The 27,437-nt window shown below is 47.9% G+C and overlaps 1 protein-coding gene and 1 pseudogene across 1 annotated transcript in view; both read left to right on the forward strand.

The window, feature by feature from the left end:
• The window catches only part of LOC146870551 (transmembrane protein 98-like), a 378,347-nt gene that overhangs the window by 56,429 nt on the left and 294,481 nt on the right, over window positions 1-27,437 (forward strand). Inside the window, exon 2 of the mRNA XM_085599684.1 lies at window positions 10,598-10,629. Within this exon, the coding sequence (XP_085455810.1) occupies window positions 10,598-10,629 (32 nt within the window). The remainder of the gene's footprint in view (window positions 1-10,597; window positions 10,630-27,437) is intronic.
• Window positions 6,141-8,525, forward strand: LOC146870552 (E3 SUMO-protein ligase KIAA1586-like; annotated as a pseudogene).

Genomic DNA, 27,437 nt, shown 5'->3' on the forward strand with positions numbered 1-27,437 from the left:
CCGGCCCCTAGAATCCGAATAAAGGTAGGAGCTGTGTCCTAAGACTTTAGACATCCTGGAATCAACTTAACTACAAGAAGAAGACGGGAACTTCGACGCTCTGCCGCACAGAGGACTGAAGCCAGTCTCCCCTGTGGTCAGGGAGTGACCACCTTGCTAACGCAAGCACCATCCAGCGAATCAACGTCTGCTTTGCCGCCACCTCCCGCCGGAGCCCGAGCCCAGAGACTGACAAGACCTGGACCTCCAGACCTCTCACCGCCCGATCCACAGTCCCTGAAAAGAAGGAACCCGTGGAGGCACCGAGACACGTGGAGCCAGCCATCTTGAAAAGACCACGACAAGCTGCAAGCGCAACAACCGAGGCTCCCTCCAAGTTGTGCTTTGGGATCTGAGAAGCCCAACCCTCGAGCAGCATCTGCACCAAAGGTGAGCCCTCCAGCATCTCCACGATCTGCGTGGGGCCCTTCTGCATTTTGCCACTCGACGCGCCTAACTGGTTGCTGGCCCGTTGGCTAGTGGCCATCTTGGCGACGAACTTCAAGAACTACACCGCTGGTCTGGTTGCTCCAGACTGGCCCTTGCTTCCCTCCAAAGGAGCAGTCCCTCTGACCTTGCTGGTCAGAACCATCAGCTTATTTTGTTTTCCACAACAATTGCTTTTGCCAAGGCTTGTTTGCTTCGACCAAGTCGCCGACACCGCCGACAGCGAGAGCCTGCGTGGGACAGCTCGTGAACCGACTCCTGGACGTCGTCGACCTTCAGGGACCACGTGGCTGCAGAGACAAGCTGCACCTTTCCTCCTGTTTGCACCAGACATCGCCTGGTACCCACCTGGTGCCACGCTGGTCACTGGCTAGTGACTGTGAACACTGTCCCCTCTGCTTACAGGTCTTCTACAACTCCGATCCACCCTTGGATCCACCGCATCCCTTCCGGACCGACCGCCTGCAGCATCTTTGTCTTCAGGCTCCATTGAACATATAGAAGAAACCCGACGCACTTCGAGACCTATGCACCCGCTTCCTGTGGGTGAGGTAAAGCTGGCACATCTGTGTCCAAGTGTAGTATTACATCTCTAGTGCCTGTGTTCCAAATCTTGAGTTCCTAGTCCATCCGGAAGATCCTCTTTGCAGTAACTTTGTACTTTTTACGCACCCATTGAAACCTATGGGAGCACGCGTGTGACTATTTGCTCTGCACACGCCACCCGTGGACCTCCTGGTCACTAACTGACGTTAGCTCCTTGTAGGCCCAGCGATTCTAGAGGCCCTAGGCCTTTTCCCTTTTCTGTTCGTGGTACTTATACCACGATTTTAGTATATGGTTCGAGTGGCCACCAGGGCCTATCCATATAAAGTGCAACTTCTGTGTATTCTAACGTATTCTTGTTTAACGATTTGTGCTCCTGTGCTCATAAAGAGTCTAGGGGATACTTTGAGAAATAAATACATATATATTTTCAATATATATCTGTGTGGTGTCCTTTCATTGGTATAAAAGGGGGTTACATTTGGTAAAACGGCCTGCTTAACACGCTTCACGAGTTTAGCCTCAAAGACTGCTTAGCCTACGCTACCACTAGGGCAGCTGGTCCGAAAAGGTTGACTTACAACCACACCATAAGGGTTGCTTGGCATGGTACAAGGTGGTCACTTTAACTAGTGAACATCATATACCAGGCCAACTTCTCACATGGGCAAACACTGTTTACAGATTAAATTAGATGGGGGAACTACAGCACAAGTGACCTGCACAAAACAACTTGAGAAACAAGTTTTCACACCTCAGATGCTAATGAGGAGGCCTAAGGACATATTGTAGCACCACTCCTCAAGCAGCAATGGACCCAAAGACTTTAATGCAGCTTGGCCCATGGCAATTGCCTGTCAATGGCAGCGAGGTGTGGGACCCCTGCTTTCTTTCTCGTATCTTCATCATGTAGGACAGCCTATATTCATCAGCACACTTTGTGCAACAGCATAATGTAATTCCCTGATCCTGGGGATCACCCGAAAGGTGGGATTGGCTAGCGGAGTAGGCATGCTGGAGCTATATAGGTTTGTTACACACAGTGTGCAGAAGGTGTGTCTGCAGGGTATGAGTGTCTTCACAGGCTCTGCAAAGAAAGAAATAGATATCTGCGATGAGAGCATGTAAAACATTAATGTTTCTGTGTCACCATATATAAATGATGTAAAGAGTGAGTGGGACAAGTGGAATTTTTAACAGGACATGTAGATTTCTGCACTATTTTGTCCGTTGGACTAGTAGATTATTAAACAAATTCCACACCCCTGCAATTCCCATCCCATCCAGTCCACTCCCAGCGCTCCTCGCCTGTGAGCCGCAGCCTGACCTGCCCTGGCTGAACCAAGGGGATTCATAAACATGAATCTCTTCAAATGAAATCTCAATATATTTTTCATTTGATTTTTCTGACTGATATGTTGATCATTGTGGTGTGACTGGACAGCTGTTAGTTCGGTGTCGGGTTGGGGGGTGGGTTGGGTTGGCCGGTTGGGGCTGTGTGCGCGCGCTGGTTTCTTTTCAGATTGCGCATTCGCCGTATGATGAGGTGAAGGTTGGGCTGGCCCAGCTGGGGCATTATATGTTCTGGTCTGTTTAGATTTCTGGTCTCTACTGTACTGCAGCATTTTGGTTTTATACTTTCTTAGTACAGCGCTGACGGTTTCAAGTGTTTGGTTTAGGGCCCCTAGGGGTGTGTTATTTTAAAGGTTTCAGTCTCTGGTGTTTTGGCCTCTGAAGTACACACGGACGGGTGTGTTAGGTCTTTATGGTCTCTGGGGGCAGTAAGAGTGTGGCATCACTGATGCAATGCAACAGTCAGCACCACCAGGTGACTTGAGGCAGGGCCGGCCGGTCACCATGAACAGTACTGATGATGAGATGCACTGACCGGCGGCTGACTAGTACTATCCGCCGCCGGCCATACACAGGCACACTGACTGTAGTACACATAGGTTTTTTTTTTTACTGAAAACTTACTGGAAGTGAAACCCCAGCTTGCAATGCGTCGAGATAGGCTGCTGCAGCCTGCTACTGATGATAGCTCGCCAAGCTCGTGGTGTATACAGCCTGCTGCTGCGAAGATTGGTACACGAGATGAGGGTCATGGTCATCTGCATCATATAGGTGGTGGTGGTTGGTTCAGGTCCATGCTGAGAGGACTGCAAGACTCCCAAAGTCCCATGTTATCTATAGCACCACAGCAGTAGCGCGGGCGCTATAGACAGCGTATGGCACCCATGTGGATTGCTGTTGATTCCACAGGGCAGGCTGATATTACTGTTTATGCATTGGGCATGCCATCATCATTCACAATGCACTGCCATTGATGGAGCGGCTAGAGATTCTCCACTCAGTGCTGCTGTGCACCTTAATATGTATTAAAAAAAGAGATGGTGTGCAAAAAGACTGACAGGAGTAGGTCAGCGTCAGCCATCAGCCTCGCAGTGTCCTCCATTAATTTGATTCGAACTTCAAAGCAATCTATAACGTGTGCCACCTGAGCATTTGATTAAACAGGTGGCCCGTGAACTTTTCGTACCACTGGCTTTCTTCAGTGAGTCGTGCGGATTTATTTTTCTCAAGAATTGTTTGCTTTTATTTATGGCGGAGACTGGCAGAGCTGCAGTTTGTGTCTACTAAGTAGTCAAATACCTTGGGCTTCATGAAGTTTATTTATGCCTCTCTACTTTCTTAACTTCCTTATTACTAACAGCCGCAAAACAGAAGCATGGTAGCAAGAGGGAGGTGAGGTGAGGAATAACTTAGAAGATGCCAGTAGGGAGGAAAGGGTAGGAAGCAGAGAGAGAGAGAGACAGAGGTAAAGAGGGGTGAGCCGTGAGGTCACATACCAAGAGAGAGATGACAGAGCAAGAGATGGGTGAGGAGAAAAGGAAAGATATATAGAAAGACAGGGTGTTGAGGGAGGGATAGGTAGACTAGAGAGAAACTAAAGTAAAGACAATAAGAGTTGGAGGTAGACCAGGGGGGCGTGGCGGTGAGATTTAGAGAGAAAAATAGAAGCAAGAGAGCGAATCCTGGGGACTTTGCTACATTATGCTCCCAAACTGGCCGTTACATATCTGTGATTGTTCAACAACTTTGAGCGATGTTTTTAATTGACAGGATAACAAGGTTATGGTGAAAATGTCTCTATTTTGCTCCGGAGAAAAAATATTTGTCTAGTGTGGCCTGCAACAAAACTGTAGTCCAAATTATCTACTTTAGGACTTCGTTTCTTACTCCCGAATGTCATTACATTGAAGTTTATTTATCAAATGTGTAAGTTTGATGATGTCATAATAAGCCTGCACAGGTGCTCAAGCCCGAACATAGATGTAAAGTTAACCCTCACTGATACACCCTAATAGTAGCTACAACACACAGCTGTTGCAGGAATCTCAACAAAGAATCTCTGCCAGCACAGTATCTCTGGGAGAGACTCGGGATAGCTTGCCGTTTCACATTAAACACAGGCCTACATGCTGCCTGCAAAGTGCCCTTTAGGCCTTGCCTAACCCAAGGCACGGGTCTGCATTTTGTCTCTGGGTAAGTCATTTTTTCCCCATTTCCAGGGATGACGGCTCACCTCGCTAGCCCATTCCTGAGATTGCCTTAAATTAAAGTGCCAAGCCCTGGAGGTACCAAAGAAAACATACCGAATGTGACGGCAGGAGTATGGTCCCTATACAACCTGTGTCTTCCTCACAGGACTCACTTTGCTTCAGAGACCTATGTTAAGCCATCTTGAATCATTACTGCTGTTTCGTACAGCTATTCCTACATACACATCATTAACAAATAACAACTAGCAATGTCTCTGGTAGCCACTCAACTGTCCAAAGCATCAGCCGATATGCAGGTATTCTACCACAGCACTGGATAGAGCAGGAAGTTGAGGCACTTGGGGTTGGTGATTTTAGGATTGTGGAAAGATTTGGTTCATACAGTTGAGTTCACCAACACCACTCAACAAGCAGTGGGCTTCTAAATGCTCCACTGCAACATACCACACTCTCACCACCTCCGCCGGAATGGGCAAGGCTCATTTGCTATGTTTGTCCTTAGTGTGATGTTTGCATTTTACTCAATCTTATGACTTCATTCAGTGATGCAACATTGAGGGCAGCACCAACACTCTGAAAATTGTTCCAGCCCCACTGGCTTGGGTACCTTTCTTTGACATTTTCATGCTTTCTGGCCTGGCCCGGGTACCTTTGTCTGCCGTTTCTATGCTTTCTGGCCTGGGTGCGTTTGTGTGACGTTTCCATGATTTCTCGCCTGGGTGCGTTTGTGTGACGTTTCCATGATTTCCATGATTTCTGGCCTGGGTGCCTTTGTGTGACGTTTCCATGCTTTCTGGCCTGGCTGGGTGCCTTTGTGTGACATTTCTATGCTTTCTGGCCTGGCTGGTTGCCTTTGTGTGACGTTTCCATGATTTCTGGCCTGGCTGGGTGCCTTTGTGTGACATTTCCATGCTTTCTGGCCTGGGTGCTTATGTCAGGTCATCATTTATGATTTACTATGCTTTGAAAGTTGATACAGCTAAATATGTAATGGAAAATATGTTGTGCACCATTTTGGTTTTTCTTTTTGCAAAATGTTTGAGGGGAGAATTCCCCTTCATGCAAACACCTCTGACAGTCATTAAGCTTGCTGTGCTCGTGTGCTATGCACCGTATGGGGGCTGGTGTAACAAAACTTGCCAGGGCTGCTTTGGGTTCCCAGTCCGGCCCAGAGTCTCAATTAATTATTTTTTGTGAATCGCAGTGTGTAACTAACTCTGCACACTGCCACCTCACCCTGCTTTTTATACCGGAAGCCAAAGCTGAAAATTGAGGCAAACTTTATAGACTTTGTGTCTCTTTCGAGTGAGCGCTGCAGGGCAGGCAGGAGTATGAGTTGGAAAAGGCCTGAATTTGGGTGGGCAAAGTAGGAGGAGGATCCATTTGGATTGTACTTGTAGTCAGTCATGGATGGTAATATATGTGCAGATGCACAAATGTCTTTGGTGCAAACTGCAAATAATTATTAATTGTGCATGTTACTTAGACGAATTGACATCGCACTTCGCGCGTCTAGCGTGTTTTCTTTCACTTTGCTTCCCTAGAATGTCACACACTGGACAGAAGAAGATTTCAAGCTACTTCACAAAATTTAAGCCCAAAGATGATGAGGAGCCTGCAAGCAAACTTGCTAGAAAAGACCATGTACTTCCAGTGGATGAAGGGAACAAGGAAGATGAAGAAGTGCGAGAGAAGGCACTGGATGAGAGTGACCCCACTACTAGCAGCAGCGTTATCACCCCTACAGAAGAAAAGACACAAGATAGTCCTCTTAGAGATGAGCAGCATCATGCTGTGGAAATTGATACAGAGACAGAGGAAACAGCAAGCACTAGCAAACAGTTTAACATATCACTGAAAACACATTCAGACAGAGTTTTTAGGAAAGGCATTCTTCCTAAAGGTTGGAAACATGACCAAAAAATATATTTCCAACGCAAGCATCCGTGGTTAATTGTTAAAGGCCCTAACCTTGGCTGTTCTGTGTGTCGCCAAGTCCGTGATCTTGGTGCTGAGAAATCCAGGGGAATGAAATTGTCCAAAGAATGGACTGAGACTACTGTGAAGGCATATGGCACCAATATAGAACAGCAGCAGAAATCATTGAGGAAAAAGATTGGAGAACATGCACAAAGCAAGGCTCATATTACAACTTTAAAAATCGTAGAAAATGCAAAAAAGATCCTTTATTGAAAGTAACTGCAAAAGCGCAATCTTTACAAATGTCAGCAACAGCCAGAATATTCCGAGTAGCTTATAAGGAAGCAAAGCGGAACAGGCCAGCGTATGGTTTTGAAACCGAGATAGACTGTCACCAGTTGAATGAACTAGATATGGGGCGAATTTTGCACTCCAATGTAGCTTGCTCAAACATACAGCGCCACATAGCCTCAGAAATGAAGAGGAAGATATTTGCCACAATTATTGAACTTTCCCCAAAAGTAAGTCTTTTACTAGATGAAGCCACTGCATTAAATAGGAAAAGTTCTTTAATTGTGTACATGCGAATGCAGCTACCTGGCATGGACTCCCCAGCTAATATTTTTGTTGACCTCATTGAGCTGAGTGATTTGTCAGCTGACAGCATAGTAAACAGTTTACTATCTGCACTAAAAAAAGATCCAGTTAACATAAGTGAGGACTTTTTCTCCAAATGCCTGGTTTCTGTTGCCTGTGATGGAGCGTCTGTGATGTTTGGCCGCCACAGTGGTGTTGTGAAGAGGTTGCAAGAAAAAATCTCTCCCAATATTGTAGCCTGGCACTGCTCAGCACATCGCCTGGAACTTGCCATTCATGATGTCATGAAAGATATTGGCGCTACAAATCATTTAAAAAACTTACTTGATAAGCTTTATTCTCTATTTTCCACATCTGTTAAAAACCGTTTGGAGCTGAAAGAATGTGCAGAAGCTCTTGACATTCAGCTTTGCAGAATAGGTCGAGTGTTAGATACTCCTTGGGTTGCATCAAGCTTCAGAACAGTGGAGGCTATTTGGAATGCTTACCCTGCTCTCTACAAGCACTTTACTAGAGCAGCTGATGAGGGTTCCCGTGACTGTTCAACACGAAATATGTACACAGGCCTAGAAAGGCGGTTATCATCTATCTAGTTTGTTGCTAATCTTGGGCTCATGTATGATGCTCTTCAGGAGTTATCAGAGTTATCACTCGAGTTACAGAGACGTGAGTCTACAATCATTGATGCTCATCGAGCTATTTGTCGGCAAATTGCAGTGTTTGAGGCAATGGTAGACAGGCAAGGGAACCACTTCTCACAGTGTAAAAAGGGCATAGAAGAAAATATATTCCAAGGTGTGATGCTGCACAAAGGAAAGACCACTCATTGAACAGGGACAGTTTTTTCGTAGTCTTGCTGAAAATCTAAGACATCGTTTGTTGTCTACAGGAGGTACTAATTCGACTGACAAAAAGGCTGAGTATGATACACTGATTGGCGAAGTGAAAGTTTTATACAAACAGTACTGGCCTGATGAGCTACCTGTTCTTTATGGTGAAAGTGACATTGAGTCTCTGTGTAAAAGATTCAACATTGCCAGTCGAGAAACTATACGTGCTTACAGAGAGTTTAAGGAATCTGGAGGGAAAGAAATTAAAAGGCAGTTCAAGGAGCTTTTGATGGCCTTACACACAATTGCAATCAGTACTGCAGAATGTGAGCGGGGCTTTTCTCAAATGAATCTTATTTGCACATCTACAAGAGCATCATTGCTGACTGAAACAACATGTTCTTTAATGTTTTTAAATCTTGTTGGCCCACCATTTAAGAAATTCAACCCCATTCCCTATGTTCAGTCATGGCTTGCAAAAGGACGAAGAGCAGCTGATGACACTAGGAGTAAAGCAAGGAAAGAGAAAGACTTGGAATGCTCAAGCAATTTAAACTGTTTGTGGGCATTTCTAGAAAAATAGATGCTAGCCAATTCCAACTGACAAAACACGTGTCATTGCAATGCTTTGAAAAAGTTAGGCTTTACTGTGTTTGGATATTTAATTATTGTTCTACTTTATATAGGTAATTTATTTGAAATTATAACACTTTGTTGACAGTGTCAATTTATTTAATTTTTTTTATATTTATATCTCTTCCTTTTTTTTGGATGTTATATATATTGTTATATTTTATATATGTTATTTATTTTGTTTTTATGAGACAATTCTTTTTCATTTTTAATTTTAGAATATGTATGTATTTATTTGACTGTATTTATCTATATTTTAGTTTGAGTCATTTTGTCTTTATTTATATTTTGTATGGTACTATGGTCATTTTGCACTAATGGGTATGACTTGAGATACAGAAATTCAAACTGCCCAGGCAGACACTACCTATTCCTTTGGCTTAGGTACCTAAAGGACTTTTGGGGGAGTTGACATTTTTCTGTGCTTTGTTAATATACAAATCTTTAATTAAAAAGTCATATTTTGAATATATATGCCTCTTTTCTAATCTCTGTCTTGGCTGTATGATACAGAACTACATTTGGAAACGCCAGTTAAGTTCCATGTTTTTTACTATTCAGAATGTCTAATAAATGCACATATAGCTCCATGCCAGGGAGTAAGTTATAGTAGCAAGCGCAATTGTTAATCATTTTTTTTTAATTGTTTCTCTAAAAGTAATCGCTTTAACTCTGCTATTAATGAATCCCAAACCCCATCGGCCACTGGAAGTGACAGTGACTCATTCAAGTGTATTTCATGATTTTATTCAGCTTAGCTGTTCTGATTTGACTAGTGTTTGTTTTCACAACATTTTGGTTTATTTTGTCACATAAGCTATGTAAACATTGTATCTTTGATCTCATAGACTCTATTAAAAAGGGCATACCCTACCCCAGTATTGTCCTTTCCCCAAATTAGCACATAGAGCACTGGAATTGTCCAATGCATTAGTGATTTTATCTAATTTATTCCAAAATTGTGCTTTAAATGCACTTTTGATTTAATCTTTTTGAAAATGTTCACAGGGCAGGGGAACCTTCTATCAAAACCTTACTATGAGGAAGGCAGGCTCCCTTGCTGAAATTCATCTGACTTTTCGCTGTGCCCGTTGAGGATGTGGGTGGAGCTAATAGCGGAAGTGGGTGGAGCCAGTGGAGGAAGTGGGTGGAGCCAAAGAAAAAGTAGGTGTGGCCTCCGACAAAGATTTGAGCACCTGCACTTCAAATTTTACAAATTACAAATTAAGCACTGCAATGGAGTGTTGTACAGGGGACATGTCTCAGTTTGGATATGTAGGAGTGAAGGTACAGAGGGTGGAGTTAATCCTAGTGGAAGTGGTTAGAAGCTGGTGTAAATCGGTTTAACATAAGGAAATGCAACAACGAATCACTCACTTCATATTTTGAAAGAAAAAAAAAGTGTTGCATAATGTGTTTTTGAAGATCATGTGCTGTACACTCGCTCATATATTATCTATAGTTGGGTTGGAATATTACTACTTGCTTGTCTTCAAGACCTTTGTTTCATGTTTAGGCTTGCATTGTATGACTTGTAACAACTTCCCCTGAAACCACAATGCACTGAAATCGCAGCTGGTTAATGTTCACTCTGCCTACTAGATATGGCCAGACATTCTGTGGATTATTCAACTTGAGAAGTACTTTATTGTGTTTACTCTATGGCATTTAGGAAATAGCTTTTGAGTTTAATTAGTAGCCTGTATTGCTTTATCCTACATGTTTTCTTGCCAACAAAAAGAAAAACAATCCAAATAGCAGTTGAGACAATCCATCACTCCAGAAATGAAGGGTTGACTGTGGAGCAGCGAAGACCAGAGTTGGTCAGAACATATTTTGCCGCAATGCAGATCAAAGTTACGTATATTACAAAGGTCCAGAAACTCCATGTGCTATCCCACTAGTGTCCACGCTGGATTAACATGTGTGTCCTGTGGCTCGTATTACATAGCCAAGTTTTTGTAAACAAACTGTCAAATTATTACCATGTTGTCCAGTGACGCATTGCATCTTTCTTTACAGATCCACCGTCGACCTCATTGGAGCTATCGAGACTCAGGGGCCGATTCCAATTCCGGACGCAAAATGTACCGACTAACATGGACCCGGAACAGAGACCGACCAACACGGACTGGCGCCGTATGACCCGTGCAGTACGATGCAACGCATGTGAATTACAACCAACACGTATGGAATACAAGCCGTGCGACCGAGCCATAGGGAAAACAGTGATTCGCCCGAAAACTGACGCGATTCGCACCGACCGACACGCACCAGGAATTAACCCGACCGACACGTACCCGCGATGTCCGATCCGTGCAGTACGATTGTAGGAGAGTAGGGTCTGCTATCCTATGGTCACCCCAAATTTTTGCTTTTTGCTTCACTGGTTTTTGACATATTGAGGCTGTGGGCCTGCCAATCAGACCCCCAGCCTGCTGTTCTCTCTACTAAATTAAAACTATGCACCCTAGGTGCATAACCAATTGGAAGTGGATCACCCTGTCAGCCCCTGTACCAGTGTACACTAGGTACCCAGGGCATTGGTGTACCCAAGGCCTGCCAGGGGCTGCAGCATGTATTATGCCACCCCAGGCTTGGCCTAACAATTTGACACAACTGGCTGATCACTCAGCTGGGGTAAGTTGGTGTAATCACCTCTTACTTAGGTGTAGTATACCTATACCTAACCTTAAATGGGACACCTGGTAACCTATAAGTCACTCCTATGGCAGGCCTTAACAATCCTGAAGGCAGAGTGCGTGGTTCCATGTGAGATGGTGCTCTGGCATGAGCTGAGCCTGTCTGCAGTGGTCGGAACAACTTCCTTCTACTGTTTCCCGATATCGTCATACCATATACTCTTAAGTGCATTATGAACCTCGCGGTTAAATGCTATCTTTGGTTTGGCTTTATCAAAACATGTCGAGTAAGGTGTCATACGAATTGGAATACTAACCCCTCGCCAATTCTGGCGACGGGGTTAGCATTCCACCCTTCTAGAGGGACACGACATGTACAGTGCCTGAAACCCGGGTAAAATCAGACATAGCCTCAGCTCCACAAAATGGATGCTGCCACCACAGACACAAGTCTGCCCTCCTGCTGCTGGGAGTCCTTCCAGCTTGGGAGGTGTGGACAAAGGGTTTCCTGCCAGGGGAGGTGCGTGCACCACCCCAGACAGGATTTTGTGTATTGGTCAGGTAGGGCTTGAAAGAAACCAGACATGCCTGTGGCTCACAAGGAGCCTCGGTGCATATGCCAGTTCAAACCGGTCCTGGGGCACACCAGTCCCGGGCCTGGGGCGAGCTGGACAAAGGATTGGGGGTGTAACCACCCCCCTTCCTGGTCCCACCCATAGGGAGGGACCTAGCAGGTAGTCCGGCCCCTAGAATCCGCTTAAAGGTAGGAGCTGTGTCCTAAGACTTCAGACATCCTGGAATCAACTTAAAACTAAGAAGAAGACGGGAACTTCGACGCTCTGCTGCACAGAGGACTGAAGCCAATCTCCCCTGTGGTCAGGGAGTGACCACCTTGCTAACGCAAGCACCATCCAGCGAATCAACGTCTGCTTTGCCGCCGCCTCCCGCCGGAGCCCGAGCCCAGAGACTGACAAGACCTGGACCTCCAGACCTCTCACCGCCCGATCCACAGTCCCTGAAAAGAGGAGACCCGTGGAGGCACCGAGACACGTGGAGCCAGCCATCTTGGAACGACTACGACAAGCTGACAAGTGCAACAACCGAGGCTCCCTCCAAGTTGTGCTTTGGGATCTGAGAAGCCCCACCCCGAGCAGCATCTACACCAAAGGTGAGCCCTCCAGCATCTCCACGATCTGCGTGGGGCCCTTCTGCATTTTGCCACTCGACGCGCCTAACCGGTTGCTGGCCCGCTGGCTAGTAGCCATCTTGGCGACGAACTTCAAGAAATACACCGCTGGTCTGGTTGCTCCAGACTAGCCCTTGCTCCCCTCCAAAGGAGCAGTCCTTCTGACCTTGCTGGTCAGAACCATCAGCTTATTTCCTTTTCCTACAACAATTGCTTTTGCCAAGGCTTGTTTGCTTCGATCAAGTCGCCGACAACGCCGACAGCGAGAGCCTGCGTGGGACAGCTCGTGACTCGACTCCTGGACGTCGTCGACCTCCAGGGACCACGTGGCTGCAGAGACAAGCTACACCTTTCTTCCTGTTTGCACCCGACATTGCCTGGTACCCACCTGGTGCCACGCTGGTCACTGGCTAGTGACTGTGAACACTGTCCCCTCTGCTTACAGGTCTTCAACATCTCCGATCCACTCTTGGATCCACTGCATCTCTCCCGGACCGACCGCCTGCAGCATCTTTGTCTTCAAGCTCCACGGAACAGATAGAAGAAACCCGACGCACTTCGAGGCCTATGCACCCGCTTCCTGTGGGTGAGGTAAAGCTGGCACATCTGTGTCCAAGTGTAGTATTACATCTCTAGTGCCTGTGTTCCAAATCTTGAGTTCCTAGTCCATCCGGAAGATCCTCTTTGCAGTAACTTTGTACTTTTTACGCACCCATTGAAACCTATGGGAGCACGCGTGTGACTATTTGCTCTGCACACGCCACCCGTGGACCTCCTGGTCACTAACTGACGTTAGCTCCTTGTAGGCCCAGCGATTCTAGAGGCCCTAGGCCTTTTCCCTTTTCTGTTCGTGGTACTTATACCACTATTTTAGTATATGGTTCGAGTGGCCACCAGGGCCTATCCATATAACGTGCAACTTCTGTGTATTCTGTGATAATCTTGTTTGACGATTTGTGCTCCTGTGCTCATAAAGAGACTAGGGGTTACTTTGAGGAATAAATACATATATATTTTGAATATATATCTGTGTGGTGTCCTTTCATTGGTATAAAAGGGGGTTGCATTTGGTAAAACAGCTGGCTTAACACGCTTCACGAGTTTAGCCTCAAAGACAGCTTAGCCTACGCTACCACTAGGGCAGCTAGTCCGAAAAGGTTGACTTACAACCACACCATAAGGGTTGCTTGGCATGGTACAAGGTGATCACTTTAACTAGTGAGCATCATATACCAGGCCAACTTCTCACAACGATGCAATGCGTGTAAAACCAGACCGACTCGCACGGAGCCCAAGCCGTATGACCGACACGCACAGAAAACAGGGACCTGAAGCAATAGAGATCTCCGCGACCGACGCGTATGAAACACAGAAGAAAATCAGCGTGAAAGAGCCGGAGAAGCCCGCACGAGCCAACCTCAGCGTCCATCTTGGTCAGAAGAACGTTTCCTTCATGCCTAGAAAACCCAAAGGAAAAAATACAAAAAAGGGATCAAACAAGCAATGACAAAGTCAATAAATATCACACAAAAAAACTTGGAACAAAGACACACCCACAACTGCACCTATATAAAGGACACCAATCACTACCATGATCCTTTGCAAATTGAATACAACAGCCAGCAGAAAACACCATCACACAGCAACCACAGACACTCACCCATCACACAACTTTCACACCATTAGCACCTCACCAAAAGCACCCACACATACAGCTAGCAAAACCGACACTCATCCACCCTCACTTGCACCCTCACACACATATCACTCACCACCACCACCCATCACCATGCCCCCAAAGAAGAATCCAAAGTTCACAGATAGTGAGTTAGAAGTGCTGGTAGACGAGATCATCAGAGTAGAGCCACATTTGTTTGGTACATTGGTCCAAAGGACCCCCATGTCACAGAAAACAAAGATGTGGGTGAGGATTGTGGACAAGGTGAACGCACAAGCACCAACGTTGCGCACAAAGGACAATATCCAGAACAGGTGGTATGACGTGCGCAGGAGGGTAAAGAAACTCATCGAGAAAGATCACGCCTTGAGTCAGCGCACTGGTGGTGGCCCTCCTGCCAAACCAGTATACTTCAGGTCCTGGGAGGAGAGGGTGCGGGACATCCTACCACCAGAGAGCGTCCATGATCTAGCAGACATACCAGAGCCTGGTGAGTACACAACCAACATACTCAATATTGTGTGGGAAGGGGACAGTGAAACCATGCACCGTTAGCAAAGCCACAGTAACCAATAGATAATCATCCCAAGAGGTGTATGCTAGTCAGACAAACACAATACCTGCCATCTCATAGTGACTTGTAACTGTGTCATGACATGTACAAACCTACCAACAAATAGAGCAAGGCAGTGGCACAAAGCCAAATAAACACTGTCAGACAGTTTGCCACCACAAACACACAACCTCACAGTGCAGCTGACTGACAGGAAGGAATAGTGGTTATGCAGGTGAAGTGAGTATATCCAAAAGCATGATGGGGTTTGTAGTCACAGATAATGCCCCCCCTCCAAATTGGCCCATCAAGACCTCTCTGAACCATGCCCACATCACAGGGAGTGGAAAATGACTGACAAGATGGCTGACACTGGCTCCTGCTGTGGGGAGCACAAGGCCCTGGTAGGGGTTGTGCGCAAATCAGAAGCAGGACACCATTACTGACATCCTGAAAGGCAACTTGCACGCCCTCCAATGGAAGCACGTTTCATGGCGGGATGTCTGGCCGTGTGGGAAGGAGGACTTACAGCTCTGACTATACTTACCAGCATGTGGAGACACACACACCCCTCAACACAAACTCTACACAACTCACCGGGTAGAATGCATTGACTCACACTGTAGTGAAATATCACCCAAAGATACACCGCACTGGGTGCTGCTGTGTGAAGCACAGGGGCTCTTTTTGGACATGTAGCCAAACAAACATCAGGACTTCACAGTCAGCCATCTTGCTATTGCTGTCACACTCCCTCACAGGGAACCAGAGTCAAAAGGAAGGAAGTATGGGCATGCTGGGAAGGGGGTGTAGCCAAGAGCATGATGGGAGTTGCAGTCACAGACATTCCCCACCCACCCACATGGCCCAGCAAACTCACACTCAACCAACATCACCTCAAAGGGAGTGGGAATGGACTGACAAGATGTATGACACTGGGCTCTGTTGTGGGGAGCACAAGGCCATGCTGGGAACTGGGCACCAAAAAACACCAGGACTGCACAGTCAGCCATCTTGCCATTGCTGTCACATTCCCTCACATGGAAGCAGAGTCAAAAGGAAGGAAGTATGAGCATGCTGGGAAGGGGGGTGTAGCCAAAAGCATGATGGGAGTTGCAGTCACAGATATTCTCCACCCACCCACATGGCCCAGAAAGCTCACACTGAACCATGCTCACCTCACAGGGAGTGGGAATGGACTGACAAGATGTCTGACACTGGGCTCTGTTGTGGGGAGCACAAGGCCCTGCTGGGAAAGTTAACCTGCACCCACTGCAATGGTGGCATGCTTCATGATGGGATAACTGGCCTGGGGAAGAAGGAGATCCTGATTTAAAAAACAAATAACACCGATGCTGGCCATACACACACCTTCTATGCTAAAACAAATTGCACATGTGGTACCAGTCACTCACAAAGATGATGCCCGAGCAAGATGTCTGACACGTGGGCCTGAGAAATGATGTGACTGAAAATCACACATATGCACTGGCCAAACCAAACACGGTCGCACACACAGCCATTGCAACCATATGTTCAAACTCACTGTATGGGGATGCAGTGTCCAGGGGTGCCCCCTGGCCTGGCTGGGGAGGTGTGTCTTGCAGATGACAAGTGTGGAGATCCATATATAGTACATTGCACAAAACACACAGGAACTCACATATACATCATTGACAGGGGACATCTGACAGTGAATGGAATGGACACACCAATATAGCCGACACCATAGCATGGTCTGATTCACACTCTGTGCTGTTGTGAGCTGCATTCCACTCCTACATCGTGCTGCAACATATGCATCCTTCACACAACACACCACTCACTGACATAGACACTGTAGACACAAGGTCTAACCTGGACTGTATTGGAGGAGACATGCTACTCACAGCAGCCAAACTGCAACACACACACCACCGGCTCTCACTGTCATGAGCATTGAAAAGCCAGAGTGCTACCTTGCCCAATCCATGTCACAATGGAGAACATTGACAAGTCAAATCACATATGCACGTACAAAACTCAGCACCAGACTCATTAACGATGGTGACATCATCACTTGTATGAAATGAGATGGGAACTAGGAACACTGTAAAAATACACTTTCTCCAAAGAGATCATAGGCATACCGGACTGTGACCATGTCGTACCAATACACCAATGTGACACACAAAGACTAGCAAAATCTGCTACCACACATGTCCCAATCTTACAACATCTCCTCAGTGGAATTGGACGTATGGCCTTGTTAAAGCTCAAATGCGTACAGGGATGACACAGCTGTGTCAGCAACGTGATGGCCCTTGAGTAGTAATGGACATGTACAGACAAATCTATACATGAGTTGGGCATGCACACACTTCGACATGCACATTGAAATGTTTCATTTTGGCTGGACAATGTGCCACAACAATATCAATCTCTGTCCGTGACAACCTTGGACAAAGCAGTGTACAGGCACGCATCCTGACGTACAGTAGAAAATGTCATGTATGTGAACCATTGATGCCTGTAGAAACATAACTTACATTGTGTGTCTCTTCCAAACACAGGTGGTGCTGGGGACACAGCACCAAATGAAGAGGAGTCCCTGTCCCAGACTCTGGTGGACCCTCAGCTCTCTGGTGTGGATCCGTCTCTGTCCTCTTCGGATGACGACAAACAACCTGGCACCTCCGGTGTGAGTCATAAATGCAGCACCAGCAGTACCAACATCTGCACCCCCTGTACCCATGCCTCCAGCATCTGGCAAAAGACAGGGCACCCCCGCCAACACGGACAGACCAAGGCCACAGAACACCAACAGCACAGGGACACAGGACCCCCAGGAAGCTACGGACAACACCACCAGCAACAACACCCAAGGGGGCCCAGTGTCACCTGCGCGTGCTGCCGCAGGTCCTGCCCATGTGGATAGGGGTGCTGGGAGGGGTGGTAGGCAGAGGGCGTGCCTTGCAGAGGGGTCTGGACTGCATGATGACCCCCAACTGGCACGCATCATAGATGAGTACCAAGATAGCAGCAGAGGATTCGGCCAGGTAGTGGGGATCCTCAAGGACATTCAACAGGAGCAGGCTGTCATCATGCCCGCATGGAAGCAAAGTGGGATGCACTTACTGCGGTGCATCGGGACATACTCCAATGCCTCCGCCAGATAAGCACCAACATGTCCATACCTCCCTGTGTGGCCACAACATTTGTTGCCGCACCATCTGCCAGTGCCACAGGGAGGGAGGATGACTCTTGCGGAGAGTCCCCTGCACCGCAGATGCCTGCACCTGAGGATCCCCCCCCGAAGAAGAAGAAGGGTCGTCCGAAGAAGGACAAGTGAGACGCAGATGTCCCTGCACATCCCCCAGGGCCTCTAACCTGTTCTGGACAATGTTCTTTGTGCGCAACCCGTTCACCTTGTCGTATCTAACACAACTCGCCTACATGACATGGAGGGTTCATGTTGGTCAAATGTAGCAGATGACTGTGGACTTTACTCTGGACATTTCAGCTACCAACACTTCCAACTCTACTGTGAACTTTGGATTCAAAACCCAATGTACAGCACCCACCATCCTGTGCACTATCCTCACACATGTTTGTAAATAAACTCACCAGTACACTATACTTGCCTCTGTTGTGATTCCAACCTGTCATGTGTCATGGAGATGTTGATCTGCTAAACAACACAGTGCATGCCAAATACTACTGTTATATGAGTCATGGTGATGTGACACATGTGAGGGAGACACACCACTATGGAACCACAACACATACTCACCATGTCCATGTAACTCATCCCACACTATGATGTTGACCTGAAATACATTGGTATGCACAGACACCACACCTATCCACAGTCAATGGTAACAAGCCCACAGGTGAGTTAAGCAAATGTCAGTCAGATGTGGGAAGACGGACAACGCACCTAACAAAGCGTAGCACAGGTTCATTACACATCATCAACATGTTTATTCCACAAGAGTTGCAAGGTAATTGTACATTAGAGTGGACACACGGTCACAAAGTGTCGGAGAATTGAAGTCCAGGGGTGTGTGGCACATCACTTGATGGGAATTGACAACTTCCTCACTGGTGTTGGATTCTAGGTGTTGGGGGTCAGTGTTGACCAAACAACAGGTAAAGTACCCTGAGAAGGACAGACACAAGACACAGTCAAAAGCACAGCAGAACAGGAGAGAAATGCAATACACATGCACAAAAAATGTCAAAATAAACCTACACAGAAACAAGTTAGCAGTTCGACACTATTGTGAAGTACAGACCACCTGAAAGGACACATCACTGCACGCATCCAGTCAAGTGGCACACAGACACACTCAAACAGCAACAGAGCAGCCCTAACACATTTCAGGCTAACTGAATACATTGACATAACAACCCTGTAAACTCACATTCAGGTGAAGAAGTTGTTGATGAGCTGTGTACGGACGTCACCCTCATCATCATCATCACTGGCCTCGTGGCCCAGGCCTGGATCCTCCACAGGTGGCGGAGGTAGGTCATAGTCATGCTGGATGAGAGGCAACTTCTTCCGCACTGCCATGTTGTGTAGCATGCAGCATACAAGGATAATTTTGCACACCTTTGCAGGGTCATATGGGAATGCCCCTCCGGTCTTGTCCAGGCAGCAGAAGCGGCTTTTCAGGAGACCAAATGTACGCTCAATCACCCTTCTGCTCTGACCATGTGCCTCATTGTAGCGCACCTCAGCTGGTGTCACAGGTTTCCTGAGGGGTGTCAGCAACCACTGCATGTTGGGGTATCTGGAGTCACCTACATACAAACAATTGAACAATTAGCTGAGTTTTGAAAGAGGGTGGAATACAACATTGCCAAACACACACAATGGTAAACAGTCAGTACACACCGACAAGCCAGGCACGCTGGTCTGGCATCTGTGACATCAGCGTTGCAATGTGACTACTCCTCATTATGTAGGCATCGTGCGCAGAACTGGGCAAACGTGCACACACGTGTGATACACATGTCTGCAAGACATACCACCAGAGCATTTATGGAGTGGAAATGTTTCCTGTTCCGGTATGCCTGCTCATGTGCCTGTGGTGGTACCAGGGCCACATGTGTACCATCAATAGATCTGATGACGTTCGGCATCCTCCCCAGTGTATAAAAAGCATCCTTTATTTCAGTGAGTTGACCTGGGCTAGGAAACTTGATTTACAGGTCAAGGAAATGCAACATCCCCTCCAAGACATCGCGTAGCAAGCGACTGAACATAGTTTGCGACATACCACCAGCAGTAGCCACAGTGTATTGGAAGGTACCAGTAGCAAAGAAGTGTAGGGCTGTCATCACCTTCACCTCTGGGGTCAGTGCTGTAGGGTATGTCCGGCCAGGTAGCAGATGTGGCGCCAACTGCTCTGCCAACTCCTCAATCAGTGGCCTGGTGAAGTGGTACCGTCGGATGCAGTCGCGTTCCTGCATGGTTTCAAGGTCTTGGAACGGTCTATGGACAGCTGGTGCCCTGCAGTACAGAGATGAACAAAGGAAGATTGTCGATTCATCCACCCATGTGGCTATGACCAAGCAAAATATCACATGATACATCATGACAATACACAATGTACTGAGGTGTGTGATGTTGGGTATGGACACATATGTCACCTACATGCCCATCACCTCACATCTCAAGTTCACATGTCTACATAAATCCCATGTAGTGCAATGGCCAATCATTTGGCTGTGTCACACTACCTATGTACTGCTGTCACGTCACAAACACACACCACAGTGACAAGTGAGGCCTGATGTCTCCCAGGAATCACAGATCTTTGACATGCAGATACCTAGGGTCCCTGTATTGCCACATGGACACTGGCATGACATGGCGTATCATGTACACGCCACAAGACAACCGTGAGTCCCACAGGTAGTGGCCACTGTTGTCTCTGCAGGCCCTACATGTACGTCTCGTAGACACACACACAACATCAATGTTGATGCACAAACCACATGGATGTGGAGACTGTCTCCCATTGGGCACATTTGATCAACCACATCTGAGACACAACATGCACACAGACTGTGGGTGTATATCAGAATTGGGGCTATAGGTCTCACTGTGACGTACATACCATCACCCCCAGGACTCAGGGTGTATGTGACATGTCCTAAACATATCCAACCTGAAACTGTGTCCATGACTCATGCCCATAACTGTACAGTTGCACATCACAGTGGTAATGTGCACAGCACACAAAGTATTCTGTCCCCATGAACACGTGCACAGCCTGGGAGTGGCTGCACAAAAGTGCCACACAACAAACCAAATGTTGCCCCCCCCAAACACACAGGGAATGCAGCTTTACATGCCATGGGACACAGTGTGGCACATGCTGTATGTGGTAGGTGTACACCTGAGTCCCTGGCAAGTAATTGTGTGTGGAAGCCGTCAATAAGTCACACCAATGTCAACCGACGCGGGTGACTTCTACAGAGACGCATTGCACAGTTCAGGACCGAGCCGTGCATACGCTTAGACATTGACTTCAATGAGGACCGATGCGGGTGACTATCGTGCATACGCGTCGTGCAGGCATGGACCGAGCCGTGCGTACGATTAGACATTGACTGCAATGAGGACCGATGCGGGTGACTATCAGGCGTACGCATTGCACAGTTCAGGACCGAGCCGTGCGTACGCTTAGACATTGACTGCAATGAGGACCGATGCGGGTGACTATCATGCATACGCGTTGTGCAGGCATGGACCGAGCCGTGCGTACGCTTAGCCATTGACTGCAATGAGAACGGATGCGGGTGACTATCATGCATACGCGTCATGCAGGCATGGACCGAGCCGTGCGTACGACTTGGCCATTGAATCGTATGGAGACGGGTGCGTGTGTATTTTCAAACTACGCATTGTACAGTCAGTTGACCGAGCCGTGCGCAGCCATTGGCTCTGAACTGTCATGGAGACGGATGCGGATTCAAAACTTGTACGAGTCGTGTGCTGGAAATTCAGTTGGATGCCTACAACAATGTTGCAATTACTAGGGTTTTATGAAGGTGAAGATTTGAACGATGCGGAAGACGTGTACGAGTTGTACAATTCCATGGATTGGCCAGATTCATAGAATGCAGCCGTGTTGGACCTATCACTTGGGACACATGGCACAGATTCTGCCTCTGCAGCACAGATATAAGGCTGGCTGGACCCCAGGAAGCTCACTTGCCTGCACTACATGCTACTGGACCATATCTCTGATACCACTGCTGCTGTCTCTGCATCCTCTGGCTACTGCTATGGCACGTACTCTGGAGAGGGCCACATCCTTCACTGAGGAGGAGAACCAGGCCCTTCTGGATGGGCTCCTTCCACAGTACACCAAGCTGTATGGGAAACCAGAGGAGCAGGTGAGTGTGCGGTCCACTGCCTTCCTTATTGTGCATGTTGTCTGACTAGCAGTACTAGCAGTGTGTACACCAGTGGCAAGCATACTCACTGAGTACTTTCATCCCCCAAAGTGTGTAGGTACATGTAATGAACAGGTGTTCTGCAGCTAAAGTGCATTTGTGCAAGCTTAAACTTCCCAGGCATTGTTAACATGTCAGACATGCAGGGCATTTGTCCATTTCCATGGGTGCACTGCCTGTGTAACTCATTTTCCTTTGTGATGACGACATGTATATCCAACTGTGTGCAACACAAATATGGGGCATGTGTGTTAATGGACTTTTAACTTTGTCATCCTCGCAGGTTGATGGCCAGCAGAAGCAGGAGATATGGCTGACCATCGCCAGGGCAGTTCGATCGGTGGGGGTCTGCAGGCGCCGTATCCGCAACTACCAGAAGAGGTGGCAGGACCTTCGGGGCTGGACCCGGAGGATCGCAAGGGTCCAGCTGAAGCTGTCGCCTCCTCGCAGGGGGGGCGGACACCGGACCCTGACCCCCCACATGCTCAGGATTCTGGCGGTGGTCTTCCCGGATCTGGATGGGCAGCTGAAGGCCAGACAGCAGCAAGGAGGAGGTAAGTCCCTGCCTAATCTGTGTACTATGTCTGACATGCTATTTGCAGTCTTTTGGCCTGGTCACACTTCCACATTACGTTGGTCTTGTAGTCCAGGACTCATGTCCCTCAATTGTGTGATGCACCCTCCTCATCTGATCCACAGGTGTGGACCCTACAGTCTGTGACTTGTGTCACGAGGGCACTGTTTCCCTGCAGTCAGCTATGCTTCAGGTTCTGGACAGCATCTGTTACCGTGACTCTGTTGTGGGTTTCATGGGTGGGTCAATTGTTTAAACAATGCCTGAGATCTGACATGTGATCTGTGTGTGCCCTTGATATGTGTTCCAATTGCTGGTCTGACTCGCCACATGTGCCTGGGGTATTTCAAACACACCCATGCAGCAGGGGACTCCAAATTGTGGGCCTCAGGAGTATGTATATCAACTGTGTCACACTTGCTTAGTCACCTGACTACTGTCCATGGCTATACACTGTTTCACGTAGACCTGGGCAGTCATGCCTACTCAAGGGCATTTAGAAACACTCAGTAATCCCACTCCTGTGTATCAACTTACAGGTTGTGCTTAGTGACATGTGCCTTCAGGTGTCTGCCTCTGTGTCATTGTGGTGTGGCTTCCTTTTCTGGACAACTGGGGTGTTCATGAATTTGAGGGTCAGCAGGACATCTGAGATGTGACTATGAGAGACAAGACCTGTGTGACATATAGGTGAGTGATCACTTGACAGTGCACAATGGTGTATGCAACTGTGAACTTCAGCAGCTGTGTTTCATGCACAGCAGACTGTGATGTGCTCATGTACAGGGAGTTGAGTTCGCAGAGACTCATATGTCTGTTTTGTATGATGTGGGGTCATCTGGGTCCGGGATATGTTGTTTGCAGGGGATGGACTAGTGCACTTGTCAGCTGCAGAGTTTGCTTTACCCATGACCTATGATTGTGAAACAGTGCATACTGTTGTTGTCTGGATACCCTGCCCCTGTGACAGGAGACAGTGATGACTGACTGTCCGGGCATGCCTGTGCCATGGCATTTAACTTGCTATGAGTGATCCTGCATTGGGGTCAAATGTGCTCCATGCACCCCATTGTGGCATTGACTATCAGGACATGAGAACATCATAGTGTGTGTTGCTGGTATGCATCACAAGCATGTGAAATGAGACTCTGGCCATCCCTTCATCCTGACACCTGTACTGAGTCAGTGGCAAGAGATGTGATGTGTGTATAGTGACATACTCCTACATGTTCACTTGCATGTCCAACAAATGTGTAGGTGGTGCATGTCTGCACATTGGGGTATTAGCATCCAACATGCAACAGACATATTGGTGCAAGTCCAGGAGTGATATGAGTGCCATGGTTGATGGTGAGACTGACAATTGGCTTATTCTAAACAGTGTGAGCACTTTGAGCAGTGTTCAGCTGATGATGCCAGGGCTTGCCCTTTGATGTGCTATACTCACTGTGGTGTGTGCGGTCAGTCAGTGCAGGTGACTAATGTTGTTCTTTGTTTCCTAATTCTATCCAGATACATCCACAGCCACAGGAGGGGACAGCTCCACGGACCAGGAGGAGCCACAAAGCCTGACTGGGACAGAAGGTGAGGAGTCGGAGGGACCCAGTGGCACGGAGGGCGAGTGGAGCCACACTGAGGAGTCCTCAGCACCATCCACCCCAGCTGAGGGCCACAGCAGCTCGGAGGATGACTCCCTTGTGGAGGCGGGTGTCAGCAGCCACCAAACCCCAGCTAGTGAGGCTGTCCCCGCCACCGCCACCACCATCACCACCCTCCCATCGGCTCCCATCCCAGAGGTCCGTGGAGGCTCCCGTGTTCGGGAGCATGTCTCCTTTGTGCCAGGCACCGCACCCTCTGCCCCTGTGTCCCCTGCTGCCCTGAGTGTGGAGGCTGTGGACTTGCTTCGACAGATCCATGTAGGGCAGACATCAATGCTGAGTGTCCTCCATGCACACACTAGTCTGTTGACTCTACTGGTGTCGTTCATGGAGGGCATTTCATCGGGCATGTCTGCCCTACAGAGGACCAATCAGTCTATGGCCTCCTCCCTGACGGCAGCAGTGTCTCTCCTCCAACAGTGGCGCACCCCTCCTACCCCTGCCCCACCCACGATTCCTAGCACCCTACCTGTCCCAAGCACACACGCACCAGCACATTCACCCAAACCCACAGACACGGGCAGCACACAAACACCCAAACCAAGGGCTAGACTTGCACACAAGCAACCTCAGGGGACTGATACCACACTCACAGGGGATGGTTTGCAAACACACACACAGTCATCGACAACCACTCCGCAGCCCTCTGATACCTCTCCCTCCCAGCCCCCTTCCCTTGCCTCACCTGCAACCCCATCTCCCCAGAAGCTCTTCCTCTGTGACCTTGGCCTCTTCCCCACCGACCCAGCAGATCCAGCTTACAAGGGGAAGAGGAAGTCCCCACACACCGAGGGGAGTGCCCCTCACACCCGGACACCCTCCCCCAGGTGCAGTCAGACTGAGTCCCCCACCCGCAAGTCCCCCCGGAGCCGGAAGAGCAAGACCCCACCCCGCCCCGCAGCTCCACGACAAAGTCTCTGTCCTCCATCCCCCAGGCCACCACTCCACAGGTTCCACCGCCACACCCTGCCCCAGGTTCCCCCACCCACAGATACACCATCCCCAAAATGCTCAGGCCCTCCCCCCCTACCACTTGCTCTTCGACCACCACCACCCCTGGTCAGACAGTTTGTGCCACTGATGTGGGGACTGTGTCCCCCCCCCCTCTGTCCTGCCAACCTCACCTGAACCCCATTCTGCTCCCATTGAGTTAGGCCCTGCAGTGGAGTCCCTCCGAGGGTATGTCCCCCGTCCTTACCAGTGCAATCAAGCAAAGTGTGACAGTTGTCACTCAAATCACATTGTTGACATTTGGATATGGACTAGCCATTGGCCTTTGTTTTGAAAGGACTTTGCATTTAAAAATTGCTGAATAAAGCATTTTTCTTTATCCTTGTGAATTTGATCTAGCTGTACGTTATGTTGATGATATTTAGCATGACCTTGCAGTTGTAATGCTGGATTTCAAATGTTGAATACTGAGGTGTTGATGTGAGGTACTCCATGTGGTCCATGAGATATGTATCCTATTCTGGGCGGTATCCATGTCATCCTTTGCAGCTAACTGGGTGTGTCATGAATAACAATTTGTGAACATCTCTGTAAACATTTCATTTGCTTGAACACATGCACATATGATGTGCTTCCCATTGTCCACTTTGACTATTTCCCTGACTGTGTGAGCATCTCCACTGGACATGTAGGTGTGGGCATCATTTGTGTAGGAGCAACTGGGTCCTCTGTGCAACTTGCTGTACATATGTATCGAGTATGTGCAGATGACTTAAGGGACACTCCCATACCCAGGCTGTTGTGACCAGAGCCTTCATTGTGTGGTAACTGATGGCTGACTGACCAAGTGTTCTGTTGACATGACTGAGACCTGCTGGGACTATGTTTGGCATAGCTGAGCTTCCACAGGGTTTGAGTCCCCTCAAGTAAGTGTGTTGTTCCGTGACATCGCCTGGGCCCAAGGTGTGTGTTGTGTGAGCATGTGTGTGTGTGCCCACATCCCTTTTCATACACAGGCAGTGTTCCCTTGATATGTTCCTGTTGTTGATGCTTGCTGAGTTGTACTGCATTCATCCCACATCTTTGCCATGGGCTACCAGATGTGTGGGTGCATGACACACTACTGTTAATTGGTGTTTAATCATTGGGATTTGTCAGTTCTGAGTGGTGATGATGTGGTCAGACGCAGATGGGACACAGTTTGTACGACATCTACCTTTGTCATCACAGTGGATGTATCATGCATGCTTGTGTCACCCCAATGTCTGGTCCCTGGAGGTAGTGCTGTTGTGTGTCAGTGTCTTGCTGTGTTAGTTGCTGTTCATTCCAGCTTGTGTCACATGTGTCTGTTGTGCTCCCTCTCATCTCACAATGCCTGATTGCCCACTAAGGGGGGCCCAATGATGGGTTACTTTTGTATGACACTGTGTCCACATCTGTCTCTCTGTGGATCAGCCCCCCTTATGTGTTGTGTAGTTGCCTAGGGATACTGAGATACACACACACATGTTGTGTCAGATGTGCAGTGTGAGGTTGCCTGTTTGTGTTTGTGCATCTGCACCAGTGCATTGGTATTGCTGTTGTGGGCCATTGTCTGGATGTTGTTTTTGTGATTTTCCCTGCTGTCCCTGTGAGTCATATCACATCATTCTGCACATTCATCCTGGTTGTTAGGTCCCATTGCTACCATGGAATGGGAGTTTGTGACCTGACACCTACAGTCTACACAGGATGTATTGATTTGTGTGTCTATTTTCGAGATGTGTGTATGCATTGTGATGGTCACTTCTGCTTTTGTGTCATTGTACACTGTATGCAATGTCAGCCCCCATGGGTGGTGCTTGTCTGCACATGGCCGAGAGTATGTTTGTGTTTCACAGCACTGTTAGCCTCACCACATCTCTGTGGGTATGGGACACAACCACTACTTTGCCACAAAAGTGTTTCATGTGTTGGGACCAAGAATCATACATGCTGTTTGGCATTTGCAGCTTTGACCATGATGATACTTACCTTTTGGTCACTGTGATGAGGGGGGGTTTAGACCCCATCACCACAATGCTCAACATTTTCTGCATTTTGGAACCCCACAATTAACTTTTGTTCTACACAGTGAGGGGGTTTTAGTTTTACATTGACACAGTGCTATAGTGATGCTTGACTTG

The sequence above is a fragment of the Triturus cristatus genome, chromosome 1_1, assembly GCF_964204655.1.
Source record: "Triturus cristatus chromosome 1_1, aTriCri1.1, whole genome shotgun sequence".
Lineage (NCBI taxonomy): Eukaryota > Metazoa > Chordata > Amphibia > Caudata > Salamandridae > Triturus > Triturus cristatus.